Below are 23744 nucleotides of genomic sequence, written 5' to 3'. Positions count from 1 at the left end.
TCTTTTACATTTGCTTCTGTTGTTTTTTTGTATTATATTTTGTCTTTGTATCAAACACAAATTTAGTTAAGGTTTTTCTGCATAATTGAACTTGTTGTATTGTTGTTGTTTTTTCTATGTATGTATGTGTGTTTATGTTTTTGTTGTAATCGAAAAACTGCAACAATTGCAACTAACAAAGCTAAAGTTACATGTCATACGCGCTAATATAGATACAATTATCTTTTATAATTCTAATATTTTGTTTTCATAATTGTTTATATACTCTTTGTTTTTGCTTGCTCAAACTTATGTGCTACAAGTGGTTGTTGTTGTTCTTTTACAATATTTACACTTAAAAATTTGCTAATAGTTTTCATTTGTCATATACCATTTTATCATCTTAGTTTCTCATTTCAATACAATTGCAATTGCGCCCCCTGGCGGTGACATCCGAATGCTTGCTTGCTTGCTTGGGTTTAAAATGGGCGGTGCTTGTGGTTGGGGAGTGTTTTTTAGGAGTGGAGTGGACAGCGGAACCAGGGGCATGGTGCACGTTTCACAACCTGAGCATAATTCGAAATTATGTTTCGTTTTTTTTCATTATTTTTTTTTAGTATTTTGCTTGCAACAATTACATATTGAATACTGCTTGGGAATTGCTATGTGGCGCCACCTGGCGTCGACGCGTGACCCGCACGCAACAACGCCCGGCGGCCAACATCGAACACCAGTCGAACAGCTAGCTTACAACTGATACTAACTGCCGACCATAATGTGAGCGGGCTGTTCGAGCTCATTGTCGTGCAGCCTCGAACTGGCCACTGGGCCACTGAGGCCGCTCTTGAAGAGTTCATCTGAGCTGAGCTTGCAGCTGGGCACCAGTTCGGTAAACTCGGATCCCAGGCCGAATTCCATATCAAGGAAACCATACTCCCATGTATTGGCACCCGCCGACACGTTGGAACTAATGCTGCTCACATAGGATGAGGTCAGTGAATGCGTTGCCGACGAAATTGTCGACAATGTCGTGAACGTTGCTGTCGTCGACGACGACAACGAGTTGTTGTTGCTGCTGCTGCTGCTCGAGTTGCTCGCCTGCACAGTGGTGAAGCTGCCACTGAAGGCCAGCGGCGAATTTGCGCTACTGCTGCCGGTACTGCTGTTCGCTATGCAAACAGGCACCGCAGTGGGAGTGGCAGCGGCGGGCAATATGTTGAACAGATCGTTGTTGTTCAGCGGATCCAGCGCCGACTGCGAGCTAAGGCTGAGCACCGAGCTCCAGTTGATGGAACGCGTAGAATCGTCATCCGCATAACCCGAATCGCTGGAATCACAGGCGCTGACCACACTGCTGGTGGCAGAGTTGTTGCTGCTGCTGCTCGCGTTGCTGCTGCTGGTGTTGTTGATGTTGCTGCTGCTCGAGTTGCTGCTGTTGGCGACTTGTGCAGGCGTAGCAGCCACCACAGAGACAGCGGCGCTCACTGGCGTCTCGCTGGCGCTGCTTACGACTGCTGTTGCTGCTGGCGCGGCAGCAACTGTTGCTGCTCCTGCTGCGGGGGCGGCGACAACTGTGCTCTGGCAGGTGGGGAAGGGCGTGGCACGTCCAGACTGCGACTCCCGAAACGGATAGTGGTCGTAAGGATGCAGCGTCGTGCTAGCAGACGACGTATCACAATTGCTGCCAGTCGCCAATGGCTGGAAGCCCGTTGGCGCGCCAGTTGTTGCTGCTGAGCTGGCTGCTGCTGCTGGGACACCGGCAGCTCGGTAGGCGGGCGGCGGCGCATCGAGTCGCTCGTGGTAGCCAAGTGGCGGTGGTGCTTGGGGTTGGAAACTGGGCGCTTGCGCCAGCTGCTGATAGTGATCCATGTTGGCCAAGCGCGCACAGTTCAAAACGGGCGCATAATCCTGTTGAGCATGATGCAGAGGCGCTGGCGGCGTTTGCTGCTGCTGCTGCTGTTGTTGCTGCTGCTGCTGCTGTTGCTGATAGGCTGGATGGTACTGAGCTGCCTGAGCTGCGGCTGCAGCTGCTGCCGCGGCAGCCTGCTGATGATGCTGCTGCGCCGCCTGATGCAACTCCTTGGCCTCGGCCTCGATCTCGCGATCGATGCGCTTGAGTGTGTTGCAGATGAGGACCGAGCGATACAGCGACTGCTCCGACACCTGGCGAAAACGCGACAACTTGAACATCGATAGATTGCGTATCTTCAGTCGCGTATCCTTGTAGCAGCTGCGATTGGCGCTGCACCAACCGCCGCGTCCATCGCAGCAACGCTTCAACGGCAGACCGTGCAAAGGCAGAGGCAAACCGCCAGGCACAAAGGCAGCGGGCGCGGGACCATTGCTGTTGCTGTTGACATTGCTGCTGCTGTTGTTGCCGCTGCTGGGCAACGCGCTCGTTGGCGTCGAGCTCGCCGCACTGCTGCAGCCCAAGTCCAGATAGGATTTGCCATTCTCCGCACAGCGTATCGTCTGCTGTGGCGCAGGCTGCGCATAAACAACGCCGCCGCCATTCTCGTAGAACTGCTGCTGCTGCTGGGCGGCACTGGGCGTGGCTGCTGCGCCACTGGGCGGTGGACCAGGCACGCCCGCTGCTCCCGTTGTCGTCCACTGCGGTGGAGCAAAGCCTCGCGGCGCCATGTGCTGCGGGCTGCCGGTGCGCGAGCAATTTTGCTGGGGAAACGGCTCCGAGTAGTAGGCGGGACGGCTGCCGTAGCCGGGAGCGTAGCTGCGTTGCTGTTGCTGCGCTGCGGCAGCTGCTGCAGCAGCCGCTTGCTGCTGATGTTGCTGCTGCTGTTGTTGCTGCTGTTGTTGCTGTTGCTGCTGCTGGGCGAAGGGATGATAGCGCATGGGACAGTAGGTGGGTATAATGCTCTCCTCCTCCTCGTAATCATCCTCGAAGTCATCGTCATCGTCGTCCAACTCATCCGCGCTGAGCAGCGTCGTGGCCAGCGTGGAGCGTGTGGCAATGCTGCCCCAAGGATCACTGGGCACTGCCACCGCCTGCAGCTTGGAGATGCAGTCGACCGGCTCGTTGCTGTTGCTGCTGCCCACAGAGGCGGCTGCCACTGGCGAAGCTGCTGCCGTTGACCAGGGCTCGCAGGGCACCGCAGCAACCACCTCGAGCTTGGCAATGTTGTCCTCGGGTATGGCTGCACTTGCCGTTGGCGGCAGTGGCACCTCGGCAGGACTTTTGCTGGTCGTGCTTGTGCTGCTTGGGATAGTAACTTCGTCACCGTTGCTGTTGCTAATAATACTATGAGCTGTCTTCAGGGTCTCCACATTGTTGTTGTTGGATTCGGTCTGCTGTTGTTGCTCCGTTGCTGTTGGCGTTGTCTTTTGCTGTTGCTCCTCGAGCGATTCCAGGTAGTTGTTGTTGTTGATGGCCCATTTGTTGGCCTTCACCGGAGGCGGCGCACAGTTGCCCGTGTAGGTGGTGTTGGCATCCTTGCTATCAAAGGTCAGCTCATGCTTCCGCTTGGTAGCGGCTGTTGCTTGAAGACCCATTGCTGAATTTACCTGCAAGAGCGGGAGAGAAAAGTGAAATTGTCTCGATTAGGAATTGGCGCCAACAACGGATAACAAAGGTGGAATGAAAGCAGTATGAATGCGCTAAGTAGTTACTCTATAATATATTTTGGATAACCTTTTCTTACGTAAATTAAAATCGACTCTTTAGTTTCTTACAACATTGCTAATTGCCAAGATATGTGTTGTTTGTTCAAAGAGAATTGCTGATCTGAGCTTCGGCTAATGTATCCCTCATCCACTTTCACTTTCAAGTTGCATATACCCCATTAGCTGCAACTCAACGAGAGTATTTGCTTGAATGTCGTCTCATAAATTGTGCAGAGCTTCGCACAAAGGAGCAGCAGCCAATGACTAAACCCAGCAACCCACCAACCCAGCCACTCACCCACTCATCCACTCGACACCACCCAAGCCAACCAATCCAGCCAATGTCAGGCGCCTGTCTACGTGCCGCAGCCAGGACAACGACAAAGGGCACAAAGTACAACGAACAACGAACAGCGCACACAAAAAAAAACAAACGAGAAAAAAAAGAAGAAACTTATCAAGAAAATGGAAGTCAGGCGGCGGCACCACCATTGCCATCACCATCACCATTGCCATCACATCGCTGCTAATGGAGAGCAGAGTCAGTGAGGCATCCACCCTCGCCACCAACGAGCTGAGCTGCCTGGCTGGCATTGCTCATCATCAGCAGCAGCAGAAGCAGCAACAGCAACGTTTGCTGCTCGAATCTTCTTAAAATAAAACACACAAACAACTGGCAGATGGAGAGACCGAGACCGAGTCTGAGACTGAGGCACAGCCAGCGGCAGAGACGGAGATGGAGACGCAGACGGACGGACGCAAGGCAGGAGCAATGGCTGACGCTGCGTGTCTGACGAGGGGGAAGCGTTGGTGGCGTTGCTGTTGCTGTAGCTGTTGTAGCTGCTGCTGCTGCTGCAGGGTCAGAGGCATGAGCGTGGGACTCGCAGCCAGTGGGGCTGCCTTCAAATCGTCTTCTCCGTCGACGTCTCGGTCTCGCTCTTTGTCTCCGCGTCCCCGTCTCCGTCTTTGTCAGCGTCTTCGCATTGCGTTCAGCACTTCCGCCATTTACGTCGAGTCTTTGCCGACTTTTCTCAAAAACTATTTTTGGGGCCAGCGCAGTTTTTCATCATTTTGGAATAATATAGAAAGCCATTTGAACAATGCCACAGTCGACTGGCAAATGTTCCATTTCAATACGTTCCCATTTAGCATAGTGCAAACGAAACGAATTGGAATGCAACGCGATTGATAATTTGAGAAAGCGGATAAAAGAATTCAATTCAAAACTTTAGGTGATCCATGCAGAATTATACAAAAATATAAATAGATATCTCATGGAACTCTTTCGATTATCTAAGCTCTTTATGCCATACTAAGAGTGTTGCTTTCAACTATTTATCTTTTTCATAAAATCATATCAAAAAGATCTTCAAAAACCATTTTAGGCTTAGTACTTTATTGTATAATAGGGTTGCCATGCTTATAAGCTCATTAAGTTTGGAGCCAACTTCAAAGTATTTCAACTGATCTAAGGGTTGTCAGTGTGGCCGCACTCGATTTTTTATCATTTCCCTCTAATGCACAACATTGCTAAAGCCATCTTAGCAGTGTTGCCACCCCTCTTTGGCTTAGCTCAACACCGAGTTGAAACTGAACATCACAGATGTGTGCTCTGTGCCTAACTTCGATGTACGGAATATGGAATACGGAGTCCGGTTGAGCCTTTGTCATGAGTTATAAGGGTTGCCATATGCTCGCATATTTCAGTATTCGTCGAGGGGGAATACGAAATGCTCGAATACTTGAATACGAGTACTCGCAGTACAACATGATTCGAATCGCAACAACATCGGGGTGAGTTTTCGTTTCGTTCGTTTCGTTTTCGTTTGCATTTCTTTTTGTCTTCTTTTTTCTGTTGTTGTTGCTGTTGGTGTGCTGTTGGTACGTTTTGTTATCGTCATCGAGGTCGTCGCATGTGTTTCACATTTTCCTTGCCCTTTTTTCCAGCCCCCCGTTTCGTGCACGCCGCACATCGCGTCTGCCTGTTTGCCAGCCGTCTGTCGTCTGCCGTCTGCACTCAGTAACTCAGCCCTTTGCACATTTGCCGTTGTCGTTGTCGTTGTTGCTGGCATTGCCTTTGCCGTTGCCTTTGCCTCGAACTCAGCGTCAGCGTCATCGTCATCGTGTTCGTCATATTTCATCCCTCGTTGCTGCAGCTGTATTCTCTGGCATAGGGGCTGGCTGACTAGAAACTCGAGTCTAGACTCATGACTAACTGCTGGCCAAACAACACATCTTGCAACAAAAACTGTGGCACATCTTAAGGCGAGCCCAATCACCAATGTTGCCAATGCGATCGCGTTTGTATGTGAGTGTGACTCATTGGCGCTTATCTTGCGACGCTAAAGAATTTATTGAATGTACATTGGCGCACATTGCTCATACGCGGCGTGTTTGCGGAATGCTTTAAAAAGCGCATTGCGCATACGCCTCGTATGACGCGCATCGCATACGGCTAAAGCTGCTGCAACAACAATAAACCCCAATGCAAAAGCTCAGCTGCAAAGCTCAGCAAAACGGAAATCAAAGCGCAACAATAACAAGCTAACTTTCTACGTTTAATTTTCTACGTTGAACAAAAGTTAAAGTTACAACAGCGTGCGGTGAAATTGTTGTTGTCGTTTATTTGTTTGTTCGTTCGTTCGTTGTGCGAGCTAAAAAGTGTTGCTATCATTATGAGCAACAGCAACAGCGACAGCAACATCAACTGGCCAACAATCAACAGCCGAAAGTCATCTTCAATGCTGCTACGAGAGCAACATGATTTTTGAGCTGCGTTCACTCAGATTGCGACTGGCAATGCGACTGTTGCCAGTTGAATTTTATTGCCACACCAGCAACAGCAAAAGCAACAGCAATAGCAGCAACAACAGCAGCGGCGCACTCACAAAATCCAGTCCAGCAGTCGCTTTTTTTACGCTTCGCCAACAACTCGTTTCAGTTGGCGATGGCGATGGCGACTGGCTCCAAATTGACGGGACTGAAACTGCGACTGCGACAGCAACAGCGGCTGTGACTGAGACCGAGACTGAGACTCGAAAGCTCGCACGCAGCGTTGCAGTTGTGCTATTGCTATTGCTTTAGCTGCAGCAACGACAGCGACAACAACGACAACGACAGCAGCAACATCGTCGTCGTCGTCGCTACCTTCAAATTCCACAATATTCAAGTTTCAGGTTATGAGGCAGCACAACGAACAAACTGAGCGACCGACCAAGCGACCAACCAACCAACCAACCAACCTGAGAGCCAGTCATCGTCAACAACAACAACAACAACAGCAACTACAACAATAACAATAGCAACAGCAACAACACGAAATGTTTGCCCGAAAGCCAAAGCCATGCCGAGAGCCCCAGAGTCTCAGAGCCAGGCCAACAGTTGAAACGTCGCGACGTCCGCTTTGCAATACAGTGGGGCAAAGTCAAACGAGCAATGTATGATTCAATGCTGATTCAAAAATGTAAATCTCTACTTACTATAAATATTTAAAGCTTTTTGAGATGAATTCTTTAAAACAAAATAGCTAAACGTAAAATAGCTAAACGTAAAAAGGCGTCAGTTCTAAGTGGGATTAAACTATTATTTCATAGTTCACAATATTTTCAACTAGTGGGAATCTATTATTATTGTTTTAGTTCTTTCAATATTTATTCTTTAGCAGTTACTCATCGACAAATGCGCATTCTTTTATTACTTTTATTTCCCAAGTTAATTTTTAGAACAGAACACTCTTTCAACATTCATTCAACTCATTTAATACTTGGAACTGGGATGAGTTTGAGAACCTAAGTTATATATTATTATTGCAATCAAGTTTCAGCAGAATTTTACTTATGTGATAAATAATCCCAAGTTAATAACTTGACTACCACTGTGCCGGCCTCGCTTGGCACACAGCTCAAAAGTCGACTTCAGCATTAAAGTCGGTCGCTGGCTCGTTGGCTCGACTGACTGCCTGCTTGCTTACTTGCTTGCCTGGCTAGCTGGCTGTTGAGGGGTCTGGGCCTGGCTCCGTCGCTTGGCCACTTTGAATTCTTCAGCTGAAACAACGTGCGATAGCAGCAACGACGAATACGAATACGAAAAGCAACAGCAAAATAATAATAATAAAAAAACCCAAGTTTCAGCTTTCGACAAAACCAAACTGCGGGCCAGCTTCGCTTCGTCTTGGCTTGGCTTGGCTTGGGTCTGAGTCTCAAGTCTCGAGTCTCAAGTCTGACTCGGGCTATAAGCCGCCGTCGATCTCACAAGCAATTTAAATATACAAAGCACAAAGAGGAAGAAGAAACTTTATAAACATAAAAAAGAGCGCAGCACAAGATGAAAACGTAGAAGAAGAAGAAGCTACATTGGAGCAACATCATAAAAAACCAGCTCCAAGTTTTCGAGAGACTCGAGACTGTGGAGTTGAGTTCAACTCTGGCGACGCTCATCATAATAAAAATGAATTGAATTGAAGACGGTCTTCAGCTTCAGCTTCAGCCAGATCTTGGCTCTTTGCCTGATGGCTGCTGATGGTGGATGTTATGTAGTGGATGGTGGATGGTGGAAGGTGGATGGTGGAAGGCAAGCGAGGGCGTAGCGTTAAAGATGACAGCGCTGATATGTGCGACGTTGTTGTTGTTGTCATTGGTGTTGCTGTTGTTTCCCATGCTGGTTGTTGGCTCCGCTGCTGGGTGAAAACTGTGTACACCCACAACAAACAATGGTAGCGAGTGAGAGGAGAAGTGTAGAAGGAAAGGGAGAGAGTACGCAGCACTTATTTGCTTGTGGGAAAGGAAAGGGTTTGTTTTTCTTTAGCTTTTCCATAAGAAACTAGCCTAAATACGAAAACAGTCGCAGTCATCATCAAGTTAATAATGATGTTCACAATCGAAGATGATGATGTTTCGAGCTCTGGTTGCTGCAAGGTTAATACGCCGCTTTGCCAACTGGACGACTCTTCGACTGTGCTGGGGGTAGCGAAGATGAAGAGGGAAGGGGAGGAATGGCACATTGGGTAGTTTGTTATATGCGCATATTTTGCGTCGGGGCCATTTCATGATGCCGCACGACGAAGTGCGCCACACGACTGCGAGGCGAGAGTCCGATGTTGATGCTACATGGTGGAGTCGTCGTCGCTGTTGTTGCTGTTGTTGCTGCCGCTCTTGTCGATTTGCGACTGCAGGAAGCGAAATCAGCTGTTTTTTGGCGAATTTAGAGCAATTTTCAATGCGGCTCGCTTTGGTGGTTTTTGGTTTCGGTTTCGCTATGTGTATGTGTGTGTGTTTGTGTGTGTAAGGGGTTAGGAGGGGGCCTTTTTTTTTGTGTTTCGGTTTTTTTCGTTGCCGTGTCGAAGATTTATAAGCAGCGACGCGGGCAGAGAAGTTGGCGTCGCGCAATTGGTGACATTGAAAATTTGCAAGGCACAACACAGCTGATGGACGTGAGATGGGGCGACTGTTGTGGGTTACGGGTTACGACGTATCCTGTCTGTTTGTCTATGTGTGTGTATGTGTGGAAGTGCTGCCCCAGTCACGACTTTTGGTCAATGAACCTCGCTCCTTTATTTATTGTTTTCCTTTTTTTGGTTTCCAGTTTTTGCATATTCATAAACAAAGAAAGGCAAAGCACGCCGGAAATTATAATCAGCAGCAGTTATATGACCGAGTTCCTGGACAGCAAGGACACTCTTCGCTCGTCGGTAAGCTGAGAACGAACTCTCTAAGCACTCGAAAATCCTCAACTACCTAGAACATTAATCCTCAAAAGGGACACATTAGACACGGTGTGAGCTGTGCGACCTTTTTCCAATCTGGCTCTACCTGAGATCGATCAATCACAACTGCAACAGAGAGAGAGAGTTGTCCATAATCGATATTAGATGACCGGGGGAAATTCTTTTTCCCAACAACCTGCTGCCCAGGCTAATCAGAAAATGATCGAAGGATGTGTCTATATTTGAGTGATATGGGTATGGATATAAGCTGAATCTCCTTCTTCATGGCATCCCAGTAAATGTCTTTGTAGTTCCCCGTACAGCTTATCAATACATTTCCCCATTCCAGAAAACTTTATCAGATAACCTTCAAGTACTATCCTTCCCAGCACATTGAGCGCTTATCACGCGCCTCAACTATCTTCTATGAAAACCTTACGTCACTTTTACTGCTGTTGATTGTAGTTGAGACTCAAGTGTCACCCACTGACTAACTGACTGACTGACTGACTGATAGTTAAGCGACAGCAGCAGCTGCGCGCATTGATCATGATCAGCATCAATATTTCAATGCATGCAAATTTATTTGGCATGCTAAGGTAACGGTAAACGACGCTGCTGCTGCCATTGTTGTTGTTGCGGTCGCTTATCACGAGCAACTGATAAGACAGCGGCAAGTGCGCTGCTTGTTAATCGTTTGCCAACCAGGGCTGGCCGAAAACCAAAAACTTATCGAAAAGAACTGAAACAAAAACATATAAAATACAAAGAGCAGCAACAAAAAAAACGACAATTGCCGTTAACAATCGTCATCGTCGTTTTCGTACACTGCGCAAATTGCACAGCGGCTATGAAACGCGGCCGTGCCAGTGCCACAAACAACAACAGCGACAGCAGAGGCAGCCAAAGCTATCAAGGCGTACGTTGTGTTGTACGTTCACCAAGCCGCGCCGCGGCCCGCTTAGTAAACACAAAATTACAACAACGAAATACTATGGAAAAAATGTCTGTATATATTGTTATGAGTGTGTAAGTGTGTACACTGAAATATACAGCCAGGCCAGGCCAGTCAGCCAACAGCAAAAGCAAAGGCAGCAACAACATCAACAGCAGCAGCGACAGCAACAACAAAAACAAAGACAACGTTGACGTCGCTCCACACACAATTTCCACATCGCAGCCGGGCCGCGCAATGCTGACTCGGCGTCAGTGTGGAATGAGAGAATGCCATATAAAAATACACACGCACACATACATACATATACTTACGTATATGCATACTCACACACATACAAGCATAGCACAGGCATACAGCGAGAGCGAACGAGCGAGTACAGTCGCACAGTTAAAAATAAAGTGAGGGTCGTTGCGGAGAGACAGAGAGAGAACAAGAGAAGTGGATGGCTGAGTAGCAGAAGCAGAAGAAGAAGAGCGTGTGTGTGTGTGTATGTTAGTGAGTGAGTGAGGGTAAAAACAACAAAGCAGCGACAGCGACGTTGCTGCTGCTGGTAAATAATGATGATGGAACAACAACGCTGCTGCTGCCGAGTGTATGTATGTATACGTATATGTATGTCTGTTATATGAACGAGTGTGTGTATATACTGCTCTGTTGTTGCTTTTGCTGTGATGATAGCGAGGGACGTAATATCGCAACGTTGCCCGTTCAAACGAGCGAACGAACGTTCGTTCCGAGACTCGAGTTTAATTTTGTAGTACGTAGCAGAAAAAGAGGCAACAACAACAGCAACGACGACAACGAAAAATAAATGATGGCGGCACCGACGATGGCGACTGCGACTGACTTGGCAGTGTTGCGTTCCGATTTTTGTTTCAAATTGTCGTTGCTGCTGCTGTCGCTGTTGTTGTTGCTTTTAGGTTTCGAAAACACTTTAAAGCGCAGGAAGAAGAAGCAGCACCGACGTTTTCTAGTGCATTTCGCTTAGAATGGCAAAAACAGTTGGTCAGACGTTTTATTGGAGGGTGCCTTCTGCCGTTTAGCTGTGAATGCTGCTTCTCTGCCTGTTGTTGTTTTTGCTTTATTCCTCTCGCCTCGTGGTGAGCTTTAGTGTGTGGAGTACGTGTATTCAGTCGCAGTCGCATTCACATTGGCATTCGTAATCATATGCTGGCCTCGCATGTTCGCTGAATTGCCAAAGGTTGCCTGCCCTCTTGTGGTGGATTATTGAGGAGCAGCGACAGCGCGCGTAAATTGACGTATTTTTGAATGTGCGAAACTAACTAAATACATTATGTTACATGCGATACGTTCCACAGATCCCGCAACAGCTTTTGATGCTTTGTTTGAGGTTAAGTCGCGTTATCTAGTGTTGATCTATTAGTGGCTTTAATATTCGACAACTATTTATATCATTAGGAAATTAGGTTGAAGAATAAAATATGCTATATACTTTCTTATGGTTTATAAATGATTTTGTAGCACATTTAAGATTTGGACGCATAAAAAAGTATTATATAATTTCAATAAAAATAACGGCAAATTATCAATACTTTGCGATAAATTTAAGATTTAACTCGACAAAAAACAGATCGATACAAACATATTTGAATGTTTGTACCGAGCATTATCTATTATGTCTGGATTTGCATAATATTTGACAGATCTATCTTGTACACAATGATCTTCAACATTGTAACTTGGGTGTTAATTCCACATCCCTTTCCTGACGATGTCGTGTCAGCGTCAACGTGACTCTACGATAGCTCGGATCGAGCTGCGACTGCCGAGTCCACATTCAATAAAGTAAAGCATAACACAACAGCCAAGAAGACTCTTTAACTATAGCTACCCACCAGGAGGATTGCGCCCATCCCTAACTCCCCCCAACCACACACACACACACAAATACACATGCATACACTGCGAGAGCGATAGAGATAGCCAGAGAAATCGCCTGCCCCCCTCAAACACTCTGGAACTGTTTATAAAATAACCTTATTTCGCACATACAACACCAACACACATATATACTCTTTGTGAGTGTGAGTGTGTATGTGTGTGTGTGTGTGTCCCAACGCCCACGGGTTTGCCACTCCTGCTGCTATTGCCTCCACGAAGCTGACTCAAACTGCTGCCTGTCGTAGTATCCTGCCTCTCGCTCTCTGTGCTTTATGCCTGACATTATTATAATATTATATTCCTTATATTATAATGGGTTGGCAGCACTGGCAGCCGAAAACCACCTTACGAAACACACTCACACACACAACCAAACGCACCACCCACCACCCACAATTTGGTGCCTGCGCAGTGGCGTCGAGTCGAACCGGCTTTTATGCACGAGTCCGAACTCAAACCCGAAACTGTCTCTAAAAAGCAAGCGAACAACAGACCGAACGACAGACGGAACGAACGACAGAGGGAACAAACGACAGCCGGAACGAACGACAGTCAGTTCGTCTGTCGCTTGGCAAATGCCAAGTGGGCCGAGGGTGGCTCATGGTGGTGGGATTCTATGCGTAAGTGTGTGTGTATGTGGATGTGTATATATAGATGTGTGTGTGTGTGTGTGTGGTGAAATATGCCATGACGTATAAAAGCTAAAAACGTTGGCAAATATAATGAAATTGGGTGAAATGCGCTCTCGCCCTCTCGGTGTTTGGGTCCTGGGGTCTGACATAATAAAGCCTACCACTCTGCCAGGCAAGCAGCAGCAGCACTACGAAGCCAGAATGCCAGGCTATGCTTCGACATGGCTCTGACTCTGACTCTGACTCTGACTCTCACTGGGTGGGTTTTGGATGGAATTGGACTGCTGCTGCTAGATGGTGAATCAGGGGGAAAAAGAGAAGGTTGTGAGTGAGAAGAGTGGAGAGTGGTAATGCTGCTGATGTGGCGGTGGTGTTGGAGGTGGTGGTTGCTGTTGGTTGTGGGCCATGAAAACCACTTTTCGAATTGCACGTTGTACGTGGGCAGAGAACGAGAGTTGAGTCGACGCTGCGTCGTCGTCGTCGTCATCGTCGTTGATTGTCAAACGTGTGGCGCGGGGGGAGCATGAGAAATGAAAATGGAAGAGGTGCTGGGAAAAGCAGCAACACTGAGCAGGGGAGGAGCAGGGATGAGGAGACTGCTTGGCGTTACTGCGCTGCCGCCGCACGATAACTTTAATTTAGCTTAATGGAAATTTTGAGCAGAGAGCACAACAAAAAAAAGAAGAAAAATACGACACATTGCTTGGTTCGCTTGGTTATCCTTTAGCGCACTTGCCACTCTGTGTGGCAGGCGGCGCTGCTAAGTAGGTGACGCAACCGCAAATTTGTGGCAAGCGATTTAATAATGTTAATAGTGTGCGTGCCACACTCGCCTCTGCTGCAACTCCGCTTATGTTTGGCTTGCCTTAAACGTACTCAAAGTCATGTATTTCAATCTGTATCTGAGGCTTTGACTCTGTCCGTATCTGCGTCTGCGTTTGTATTTGTGTTTGTGGCTGCTGCACTCTGCTTGCATGACGCGTCACGTCATCGTTGGCGTCATCATGAAGCATCGAGCATCAACTGCCTCGTCGTCGCGCCATTTACGTCGTCGCCGGTGAATCCCCCAACAACTGGCGCCCAACTCGCTTAGGTAGCAAGCAAACAAGTGCAAGTGATGCGCATTCATTGATAAGATTTTGTGCAACACAAGAGCTAAAGCTGCTTCTCTGCCTGCCACAGCTGTTTGTCGTTGTTGTTGTAGTTGTTGTTGTTGTTGTTTGCGCGCTTTGGGCATACATTAACCGCCATAACAGACGAGTACTCACAATTGCACTCGCACTCGCATTGCACTCACACTCGCAACGCGTAGTAAATCCACCATATAAGCATGTGGCACGTTGCAAGTTTGTAAATCTCTTAAGCACAGCCAGCCAGTCAATCGGTCAAACACCCAATACAGCCATGCAACCCAACGATGGTCAATGTCTTGCGATTGTCGTCAATTTGTCAGCTGATTGATTCGCCGTTGCTCTTGCCACATGCAATAGTGCAACAGTGCAACAGTGATGCACAAGGTTAGTCAAGCCAATGTTGTACGAATTTAGCAAGTGAAATGGGCACAAACAAATTGCAAATTAAATGAATGAAGTTCAAGAAAGAAATCTTATCGCAATGAAGTATAATAAAATAGAATTTGAATAAATCAGTTAAATTTACAGATTATTGAGAAGTTCAATAAAAAGAAATTAAAGAATTAGTTTAGAACTTTAAAATTTAACTTTAATAGTTTATGATGGAGAAAAGAAATCAATAAAAAAAACAATTTACAATGTTTTTAGGAATAAACCGAAAATTAAGAATATGTTTTCTCTATCTCGCATTTAAATTATAAATGTTATTAACAAATTATTTAGTGATTTCGAAGTATTGCCAAGTGTTTCTTCTTCTTAATGTTGTAAATCAAGTAAATCAAGTTTGTACTTCATTCGAACACTTGGGGGAAAACCCCGTTGAAATATAATGAGACTATTGTATGACTGCAAATGCATGCAGGGAAAACCTGGACATATCTTTATGGTGAAGGTGCTTGAACTCTGCGAAGAAGAACATAAACCAGCTGATAGTAGACGTAGTTTCTTATCAGCAAGCAGTGCGAGTAATTAGAATAATTATTGTATAATTTGATTTGATTAGACAAAAGTTCGATGGCTATCAGAGAGATAGAGTTTGTTCGCTGATAGCACTCGATTAATATCTAAGATATGAATATGATATTATTAACAATTTAAGCAACTTTATGCGAGATGTTAACTACAAATTTGTGCTCATCTAACGACTCTATTTCCTCTCCAAAGTCGTGACTTTAGTCGATTACTCATGCGCGACTAGTTGAAAGCCACCAACAGCTTTTAACCCGTCTTATACACTGTCTGTGTGTGTGTGTGTGTGTTTGTGTGTGTGTTTGTGTGTGTGGCAGTTACCCAAATGGCCATGCGGCATTTTGTTTACATTTTTGCGTCAAGGCTGCGCCAAGAGGAAGAGACTTTTTACGTTTGGCGCGCACCAAATGAAGGTGTTGTTGAGAGGGGTTGAGGCAACCCTTAAAAGCGCCTTCTTTTCTTTCCTTTACGTTGCCTTTTTGCATTTCTTTTGTTTATCATCGCTTAAAGTTTATCATTGAGCGAATTTCGCTTTCAGCGATGCACTTGACCGACGCAACAAGTTTAAGAAAAAGCAGCAGGCGAAATTAAAAGCAGTCAGCAGGCATCCCTTGAATGCCTTGCGAAAAAGGATAATAATGCCATTAATGGCAACACACACACACTCACACATACACACGCACATATGCAGAGCGAGGACAATGACGACGACGCGTCGCAAGCAAGCAAAGTCGAGCCCCCCCAAAGGCATTTTTATGGCAGCAGCCGCAGCAGACATGTGTGCGTGTATGTGTGTGTGTGTGTGTGTGTCCTGCCTCTTGCCACATGCATGCAAATAAAGCAATGCAAAGGCAACCCCAACGAACAACCCAATGCAAAGCAAACCAAACCAAACCGAGTCGCGTTTCGCCTTCCTTCGCGATTTCATTCATAAAATCGAAGAGCCAAAGAAAATGCCGCAGACTCTGGCCTACTCCTCCCCTCCCCTCGCCTCCTCTCCTCTTACTACACAACTGGCAATGTTGCCTCTGCTGCTGCTGCCTCTGCTACCAATAACTCAAAAGGCGTGCGCATTCAGCGCACTTGTGTTAATGTATCTGAAAGTGAAATCAAATGCTCAACAACAACAACGACAACAACGATGAGAAGAGCAAGAGGAACAGGAGGAGGATAGAAGAGGAAGACAGAAGGAGGCCCGACCAAGCATGTGACCGAGGAGCCGAGGCCAATTCCAGAGTGCCGGCAACGTCTCCTCACTACGGGTCGAACTACAATAATAGCGATGCTCCCGCTGTCGCAGTCGCAGTTGGCGTCGCAGTCGCAGTTAGCGTCGCCGTCGCAGTCGCGGCTGCCGGCGCTGCTTGCTCAATTAAGTCTCGTGCCGGAATTTGCACCACCCTAATATGAAATAACAACAGCAAAAACAATAACAACACACACAGAGAGACACACACAGACAGACAGCGACTCATTCGTAGTTTGTCGCACTCACACTCAGCTATAAAGAACAATTAAAAAGAAGCAAAAGGAAAATAATGATAACACACTTTTGCTGACTCGCATCGCATATTACGTATACGCACATGTTGTATTCGCATTACCCAAGTCGAAGTCGAACACGAAGTCGAACTCGAAGTCTGAGATACCCTTAAGCAAAGCAAACAAAACTCTATAAACATAACAACTAATTGGCAAAACTTCATGTTTAAATTATAGAGCGATAAGTGACAGGGCGAAGTTGATAAGGTCAAAACTTAAACTGCTCTTTGAGTGAATATTGTTGCAAATTATTCTGGTCAGTAATTACCAATAAATACTCAATTGTTTAATTAGTTTATAAGCTTAACTGGTTCTAAGAACCCATTGATCAGAAGTTTGTTGCTCGCTTATATTTCGTTAAAAGTGTCAAAGCTAACTTAATCATAAGTGAAATACTTTCTATAGCGCATGGTAATTTGAGAATGTCCTATTTTTAATATATGAGATATGATATACTATTATGAAATATCCTTAAAAGTTTTTTTGAAAGTATTATGCACATTTTTTTCTACTTTAGATTTTCTTATTAAAGTCTATCCAAAAACTTAAAATATGAATATCACGTTTACTTTAGCTTTCCTTCTGTCTTAATAGTTCAAATACATATCTAAATCAAATCCCGATAAAAACTCTTTCTTCTAAATTCTAAAATACTTTACTATATACATTTCATGTGCAAAATTGTCGAAAATTATTGAAACCCAACTAAAATTTTGTATTCAAATTAGATTTGTATTTTGTATTTCAAATCTTAACTGCAATATGAAGTATCTGTTATGCCTTTTGTTCAATCAAAGTTATGCACTATCTAAGAATGGTCAAGTTGTAAGTAGTTCGAATTTCGTAAGCAGAATTATTTTGTGTTGGCTGCAAAATGCTTTGTCATGCGATAATCAATTTTATGGCAAACTTGTTGACCGACTTGCTAAACTTATTTTGTTTTGTTATAGCAAGTGCACAAATCCATAATAATAACACTAACAATAACAAATTTACTGCTGCTGCTGTTGTTGTTGTTGTTGCTGCTGCCCAAGAACTGCGAGATTAATACAAAGCTAACGTCGACGTCTTACAGCACGCGACTTTTGCTGCCAACGAAAGAGAAAACGTAAAATGAGCAGCGCAGTCAACGTCAACGTCGACGAAAAAGTTTTGCTGCCGTTTTCTTATTATTCCTCTTCATTTATTTATTTACTTTTTTTGTGTGCTGTGCCGTCGAGTTTTGTATGTAATTAATTAAACGGCCCAAAAGTCAGCTGTTGTCTGCGACGCGACGCGACGTTAACTGCGACGTCAGCGTCTGCGTGCGGCATATCAACAATTGTTGCATTAGACAATCACGATGTCAGCTAAGCCGATGCAGAGGCAGTGGCAGCGACAGAGGCAGCGACAGAGACGTCGCGTCATCGTCGTCGGCTATTTAGCATATTGCGCTATTGCAAATGTGTGCCAATAGATGGCGCTGCATGATGGTAGCGGGAGCACGTGCAACTTTTGCATTGTTTACATGACGAAGGCGCTTTATTGCTGTTGCTGTTACTGTTGTTGTGATAAGCGTTGCGCCTGTGTTCGCCGTTATCCTGCATGCAACTCACACACACACACACACACACACATCGACGCAGACTCAACGGAAATCTATTCATATGTGCAACGTCATGCCACCCACAGACATCCACTCTCGCACACACAAACTCAAATGCATAGAGAAACCCTCTCATAGAGACGTAGACCCAAAGCACAGCCAGCCAGTAGACCAACCAAACAACCAGTCAACCAGCCAACCAACCACCCACGCACATGCCACACGAGGCGCAGAGTCACAGAGTCGCATATAGAGAGGCAATGCCAATAAGTGTAGGCGGAGGCGGCACAGCGAATTCCGTATTGAAACCACATGTTGAGGCTTCCACTCAGTTTTACGCGCATTTCTAAGTAAAAGGTGCAACAACGCGCATCGTGCCACACACACACTTTTAAGTACGGGGCAGACACCACCTGAATGATTCACCAAAATGCATGCTTATGAATGGAAGTCTCAGTCAGCTGCAGTTTGTTTAGCCAAAGCAATCTGTTATCAGTAGCCAGAAATGACAATAACAACAAAAACAATTAGAACTTGAGTTGCGTTGCGTTGCGTGAACTTGAGCCAAGTTCATGTTCTCTTGATAACTGATAAAGCTGACTGCTATAAAACTACAGCAAAGCACCTGATTAAAAGCTCGACTGCCTGAAAGCTGAATGCTATAACAGCGCGTCCTAATTTAAATTGAGTATACGCAGTGATCATGTAATGCAGTTGTAAGACTAAAAATTAAACGACCAATAATAATAATAATAATATTTTTGTCCAAAACCAAATTCAGTTATATGGGCTGCCTATTTTACTATTAAGCTAAATGGTAAAAGAAATGGTAATCAACAAATATAAGAAATGTCTAAGATGGTCATATTAGCTAATACTAATCTTAACTGTATATTAAATTGCACTCTAATTCCTCTGTGCCGATCTCGGTTTCAAGTCCTCCTCTTTGATTACAAGACATTCTTTATTATTGAAACCCAAACAGATCACAGATGTATTAAGCTGTATCTTTGTAGACTCCCTTACTTCAACTATTGTGTATTTTTCAAAACACTGAAAACTACATTGTTTAGCTGTACTGTGGCAATCGTTTGATCCTTACCTAAGGGAAACTGCCTGCACTTGCATGAAGAGCAGGTATCTGGTTGCACAACCCCGTGATTTATGCAGCCCGCCAAATGACTGGTCCAATTGGTATAGCAGTCAATGGGGCACATATGAATATACTGATCGGTTAAATATATCCTATATTACTATATCTTTTGGAAGGAAGGAAGACTCACCTCTGTGCACATTTTCGGCTGGGCCGTTGGGAGAGTTGCGTGTTCACTGCGTTTATCCAATTTACCAACAAAATAGCCAAAGGCCGAAGTGAAGCGAATGAACCAAAAAAAATTGTGTAGTGTTGTTCTTGCTGTTGCACCTTGCGGCTCTTTGGTAGAGTTGTTTTATTTGCTGTCAGTAAGTTTAGTTTAATAGTTAATCTCAGTCACTGGATTATAATTCCTGGCGGTAACTCACAGGTCAGTCAGTGGGTGAAGCCTGGAGACAGCCGCTTGGCCCACCGTATTACAATGAACAGATTGCATTATTTGTTTTTTGTTTGCAGCACTGACTATGTTCACAAGTATCTGTTTCTATTTGTATATCACTTGGTATAACAATATATATTTTATTTTTATTTTGGAATTTAATTTGTGAAATTTTCCTTATAACTTTCGCCAATTTCTTCTAAAATTAATTAGAATATTTGCACACACTTTTGAAATGTTATTGCTTGGTTTTAATTTGCAAAGATTTTGAATTGTTGTGATAACTTTGAATTACGCGCGCTGCTGCTCAAAGTATTGAGACAGAAAATTTACGTCGAATTTTTTGTCGTATCGGTGTTTTGCGTTCGACACGAAATAGCGGAGCGACGTGTACCTCAGTCTGCCATGCTAAAATCACAAATAAACTGGCCAGCGCTAAAGAAGCAGCCAGCAGGCACAAAGCAAGCAAGCAAGCAACACAGACACACGCACACACACATCTACAGATAGATTTAGTAAATGCACCCCTGTACAGTGTACAGTGTACAGCGTACACTAACACAACAGCAGTGAGAGCGAACGAACGAACGAATGAAGAAACGAACGAATGTACGAACGACAGACTGGGCAAGAGAGCGAGAGAGAGATGGTACGATTCGTCGCTCTGCTCGCACCAAGGCAAGCGAACGACGCGCACTTATGTAAAAAGCATTGAAATTGAACGAGTTTGTCGGTCGAAAGGCAGGGAATGGCAAGCAGCAGCAGGGTAGTGTGTGGTGTGTGTGCAGCGACAACACTTTAGCTGTAGCTGCCTGGCATTGCCAGCTGTACTCGAAATCGGCGGCGTTGCCAGCATGAACATTTCAGTGAAATAAAGGCAAGCAACGCAGCAACAAAACTAAAGCAAAGCAATATTGAGGCGAAGCGAACGTTGTGCAAACGGCCCCGGCTGCCGACCGTAGGAGTGGCAGTGGCAGCAGCAGCGGCTGTTATTTAAATGCTGTTAGCGTTGCCAGATCTGATACGCGGTTCAAGTGGTAATATTTGAAAGTGTCGTTGATTGAACTAGCGTTATACAACTAGCAGGCTAAGCCGACTGAAATGCATTCGATACGTTTTCATTTATAACCAACATTTTGTACACCGAATACAATATTTATTCTATAATATCTATAGATGATTATAACAATTATGGAATATATAGTTGTTTTAAATTTTATATATTTGTAAATAAAAATTAAGACATCTATAAAATGTACTTTTATAATATATGTTTTGTAACAACAATATTTATGATCCTAAGTAATATGCAATAAAAATCCCTTCTATTAATTCCTGTATTTATAAACCCATTTAAAAAGTTTCGCAATTGGGATTCTGATAATCGCAAACTGATACATAAATAGCTCGATAATATTTGGTCCTATTGTCGCTGAGATATTTCGATTTCCAATGCTATCACAATTATCAACAGTATGGCAACTCTGTGACAGCGCTGAGTAACAGTCTAACACACACAAACGGGCATGCTATATATATTTTGTGTGTATATATAGATGATGTACATACACAAGCATTGTATGTGTGTGTGTGTGCTTGGCAGTCTTGTCAGTTGGGATTTCATGTAGTGTTGTTGTTGTGCTGGGTCGTCGTTTATATAAAGGTACATTTCCACAGAGCACACACACATACACACGCACACAAAGAGAGAAGCCTCTGACGCATGAGTGTGTGTGAGTGTGTATCTGTGTGTATGAGTTGTTCATTCGTTAGGTTCGTTTCGTGTGGTATGTGCGAAGGCAACGGCAAAGTGGAAGGCAAAATTGAAAACTGCCGTCGCTGTTGCCGTTGCCGTCGCTGCGAAAACTAAAACTGAACTCGACTCGCGAGCTCGCAACTGTGGCTCTTGGGCAAGCTGATGCGATGTACTCTATAGTGTGTTGTGTGTTGCTGGCCGCCGTCGCCGCCGCCGTCACCGTCGCTGCTTTTTGTTCAACATTTTTGTTTATTTCAGCGTTGAAGCTACAGCTATAGCTATAGCTATACTGTAGCTGTAGCTGTAGTCATGCATTTGTATCTGTATCTGCGAGTTGTGCTTGGGCATTTGGGCACGTCGTCGTTGTCAGCGTCGTTGATCGTTGTTGTTGTTGTTGCTGCTGCTGCTGCCGTGCCAGGTACTTTTTGCTTGTTGTTTTTAGCTCGTCGCCCGCTTCGTGTGCGCTCTGTGCTATTTTATGCGACGAACTGACTGACTGCCAGGCGAATGTTGTTGCTGTTGCTGTTTCTGTTGTTATTGTTGTTACCATGACGCAGCAGCAACAGCAACGGCAGCAGCGACGCTGTCGTTGTGCGAATTTCGCCTTGAAACATTTTTGCCGTTCGCTTTACTGCTGCTGCTGCCACAGCTCTTTGGCTGCTATGTTGTTGCTGTTGCTGTTGCTGTTTCTGCTGTTGACCAGCTTATCTTTTTGGCCCCAAAAAGAAACAACAAGAAAGACAACTGCATTTGCCAAATCGGAAAGCAAATCGCGCGCCAATTCTAATTCGCCTAGCGAATTTTGATTGAAGGTCAGCACCCAAAGCATTTGCAGCATCAAATTTGCAACTCTGTCTCATTGAGAGTTTTGTTCGTCTCCGGCTTCTGTGAGTTTCGACTTCTTCAGCAGGCTGTGGACAAACGGCGACTGACGACGCGGACTCTAAACGAAGCGCCCGCCTGAACCTGAACCAATTTTCTCGGCATTTGTATTTTTCGCTCTTGTTTTTATTGCTTTTGTATCTGCGGCATCGATGCGTGCGCCGCAGCAGCAACAGCAGCAGCAGCAACGATAACAACAACAGCATCGTTGTTGCCCCGTTCAGTCGTCGTTCCGTCGGATGGCTCACATGATGTCATTACTTTTGGCAAAGCGAAAAGCGAACGGGGTTTTCAATTCTTTGCCGCAAAAGCTACCCTATATTAATCACAGTGCAAAGGTGTATCTCAAGTACTAAAGGTATTTTGAGTAAACTTGCTAAATGCTTCTATTATACAATATAAATGTAACTTTCTTGAGAGCTACATTTGCAATATAAACAATACGTTTTATAGCATTATTTCTATACCAATTTTCAAAAATATTAAGCAAGGAAATAAGGATCAGCAGTTCTACTAATTTTATTTCAAGATTTGCATATTTTTAGCATTTTCTAAAATATTGAGAAATGAAATAAAGATCAGCTTCAAATCCAGACCACTTCTATTAACTTTTTTTCAAGCTTTGCAAATTTGTAGCATTTTAATATTTTATATTAAAAGTTCTTTTCATTATCTAATATTCGCAATTAATAGATTCGATTCATAATCAGTTAGATCTTATCACTTAATAGGGAGTTAAGAAAACTTTTCATAATTCCAATGAGAATTAATATTGAATATCATGTTTTCAAAATCCTCAAAAGTGTAAATTAATTAGAATTCTAAAGCATTTGTGTAAGTTTCGTCTAATGCAAGGTATCTTCGAGTCTGGCACTTGGCTTTAGTCCTGACGTTGCTTGATATATTTTTGTTGCTGCTTTATTTATTTATTCTTTTTTTTTTTGCCATGTCGGGTGGTTGTTTAGTTTAATTCGTGACGGCGTTGGCTGAGCAGCAAACTTTTCACGTGAGAGTAAAAGCGCCGACGTCGCTGTTGCTGTTGTTGTTGCTGCTGTTGTAACGTTGTCGCTAACGTCGCGATGCTGCGTTGCTCAGCGCAGCGCTGTCGACGTCGCAGCTGGCGATTTGAATATGTTATGATGTTGCATGTTGCTAACTGGTTTGCTTTTATACTCGCTTATTATTCTCTATTGCGTTTACTTCCGAGTTCAATGCAAGCGCCGTCAACGTCAGCGTCGCTGCCATCGCTGGCATCGCTGTCGCAGCTGCGTTGCGCAACCGCCCCCTCACACTCTACGTGTCTATGTGTGAGTGTGTGTGTGTGTGAGGCTGCGTCGTGCAAATATTTTTGCTTTGGCAGCACTCCCAACGCACCCACTTCGAGGCACTGCCAACCCCATCGCACCACCCACTGCTCCCTCCCCCTTCCCCTCTCACAGTGCTTGTGGCAGACGCCTGTCCACTCTCCCTATCTCGCTCGCACGTTCCCATTGCCGATTGCGATTTGCACACATCTGTCCTCATTGAGTGCTAGCCGCTTTTGCCGGCAATCTCAAAC

General features: G+C 45.0%; 1 protein-coding gene across 3 annotated transcripts in view; it reads right to left on the bottom strand.

The window, feature by feature from the left end:
• Positions 1 to 253: 253 nt before the first annotated feature.
• Positions 254 to 23744, bottom strand: part of LOC133836097 (AF4/FMR2 family member lilli) — a 37726-nt gene continuing 14235 nt past the window's right edge. The window contains exons 1-2 of one of the 3 annotated variants that reach the window (XM_062266405.1): positions 19300 to 19973; positions 254 to 3498 (exon numbers count right to left, since the gene is read on the bottom strand). In XM_062266405.1, coding sequence (XP_062122389.1) covers positions 739 to 3498; positions 19300 to 19311 — 2772 coding nt within the window. In that variant the 5' untranslated portion in view covers positions 19312 to 19973 and the 3' untranslated portion in view covers positions 254 to 738. Of the gene's footprint in view, positions 3499 to 18768; positions 19199 to 19299; positions 22600 to 23744 lie in introns of those variants that run through there. The other 2 variants (XR_009893678.1, XM_062266404.1) reach the window with 2 other exon arrangements.

Source organism: Drosophila sulfurigaster, chromosome 2R, assembly GCF_023558435.1.
Source record: "Drosophila sulfurigaster albostrigata strain 15112-1811.04 chromosome 2R, ASM2355843v2, whole genome shotgun sequence".
Classification (NCBI taxonomy): Eukaryota; Metazoa; Arthropoda; class Insecta; order Diptera; family Drosophilidae; genus Drosophila; species Drosophila sulfurigaster.
The sequence above is the reverse complement of the archived record's forward strand: the minus strand, read 5'-3'. Positions and strand labels throughout refer to the sequence as shown.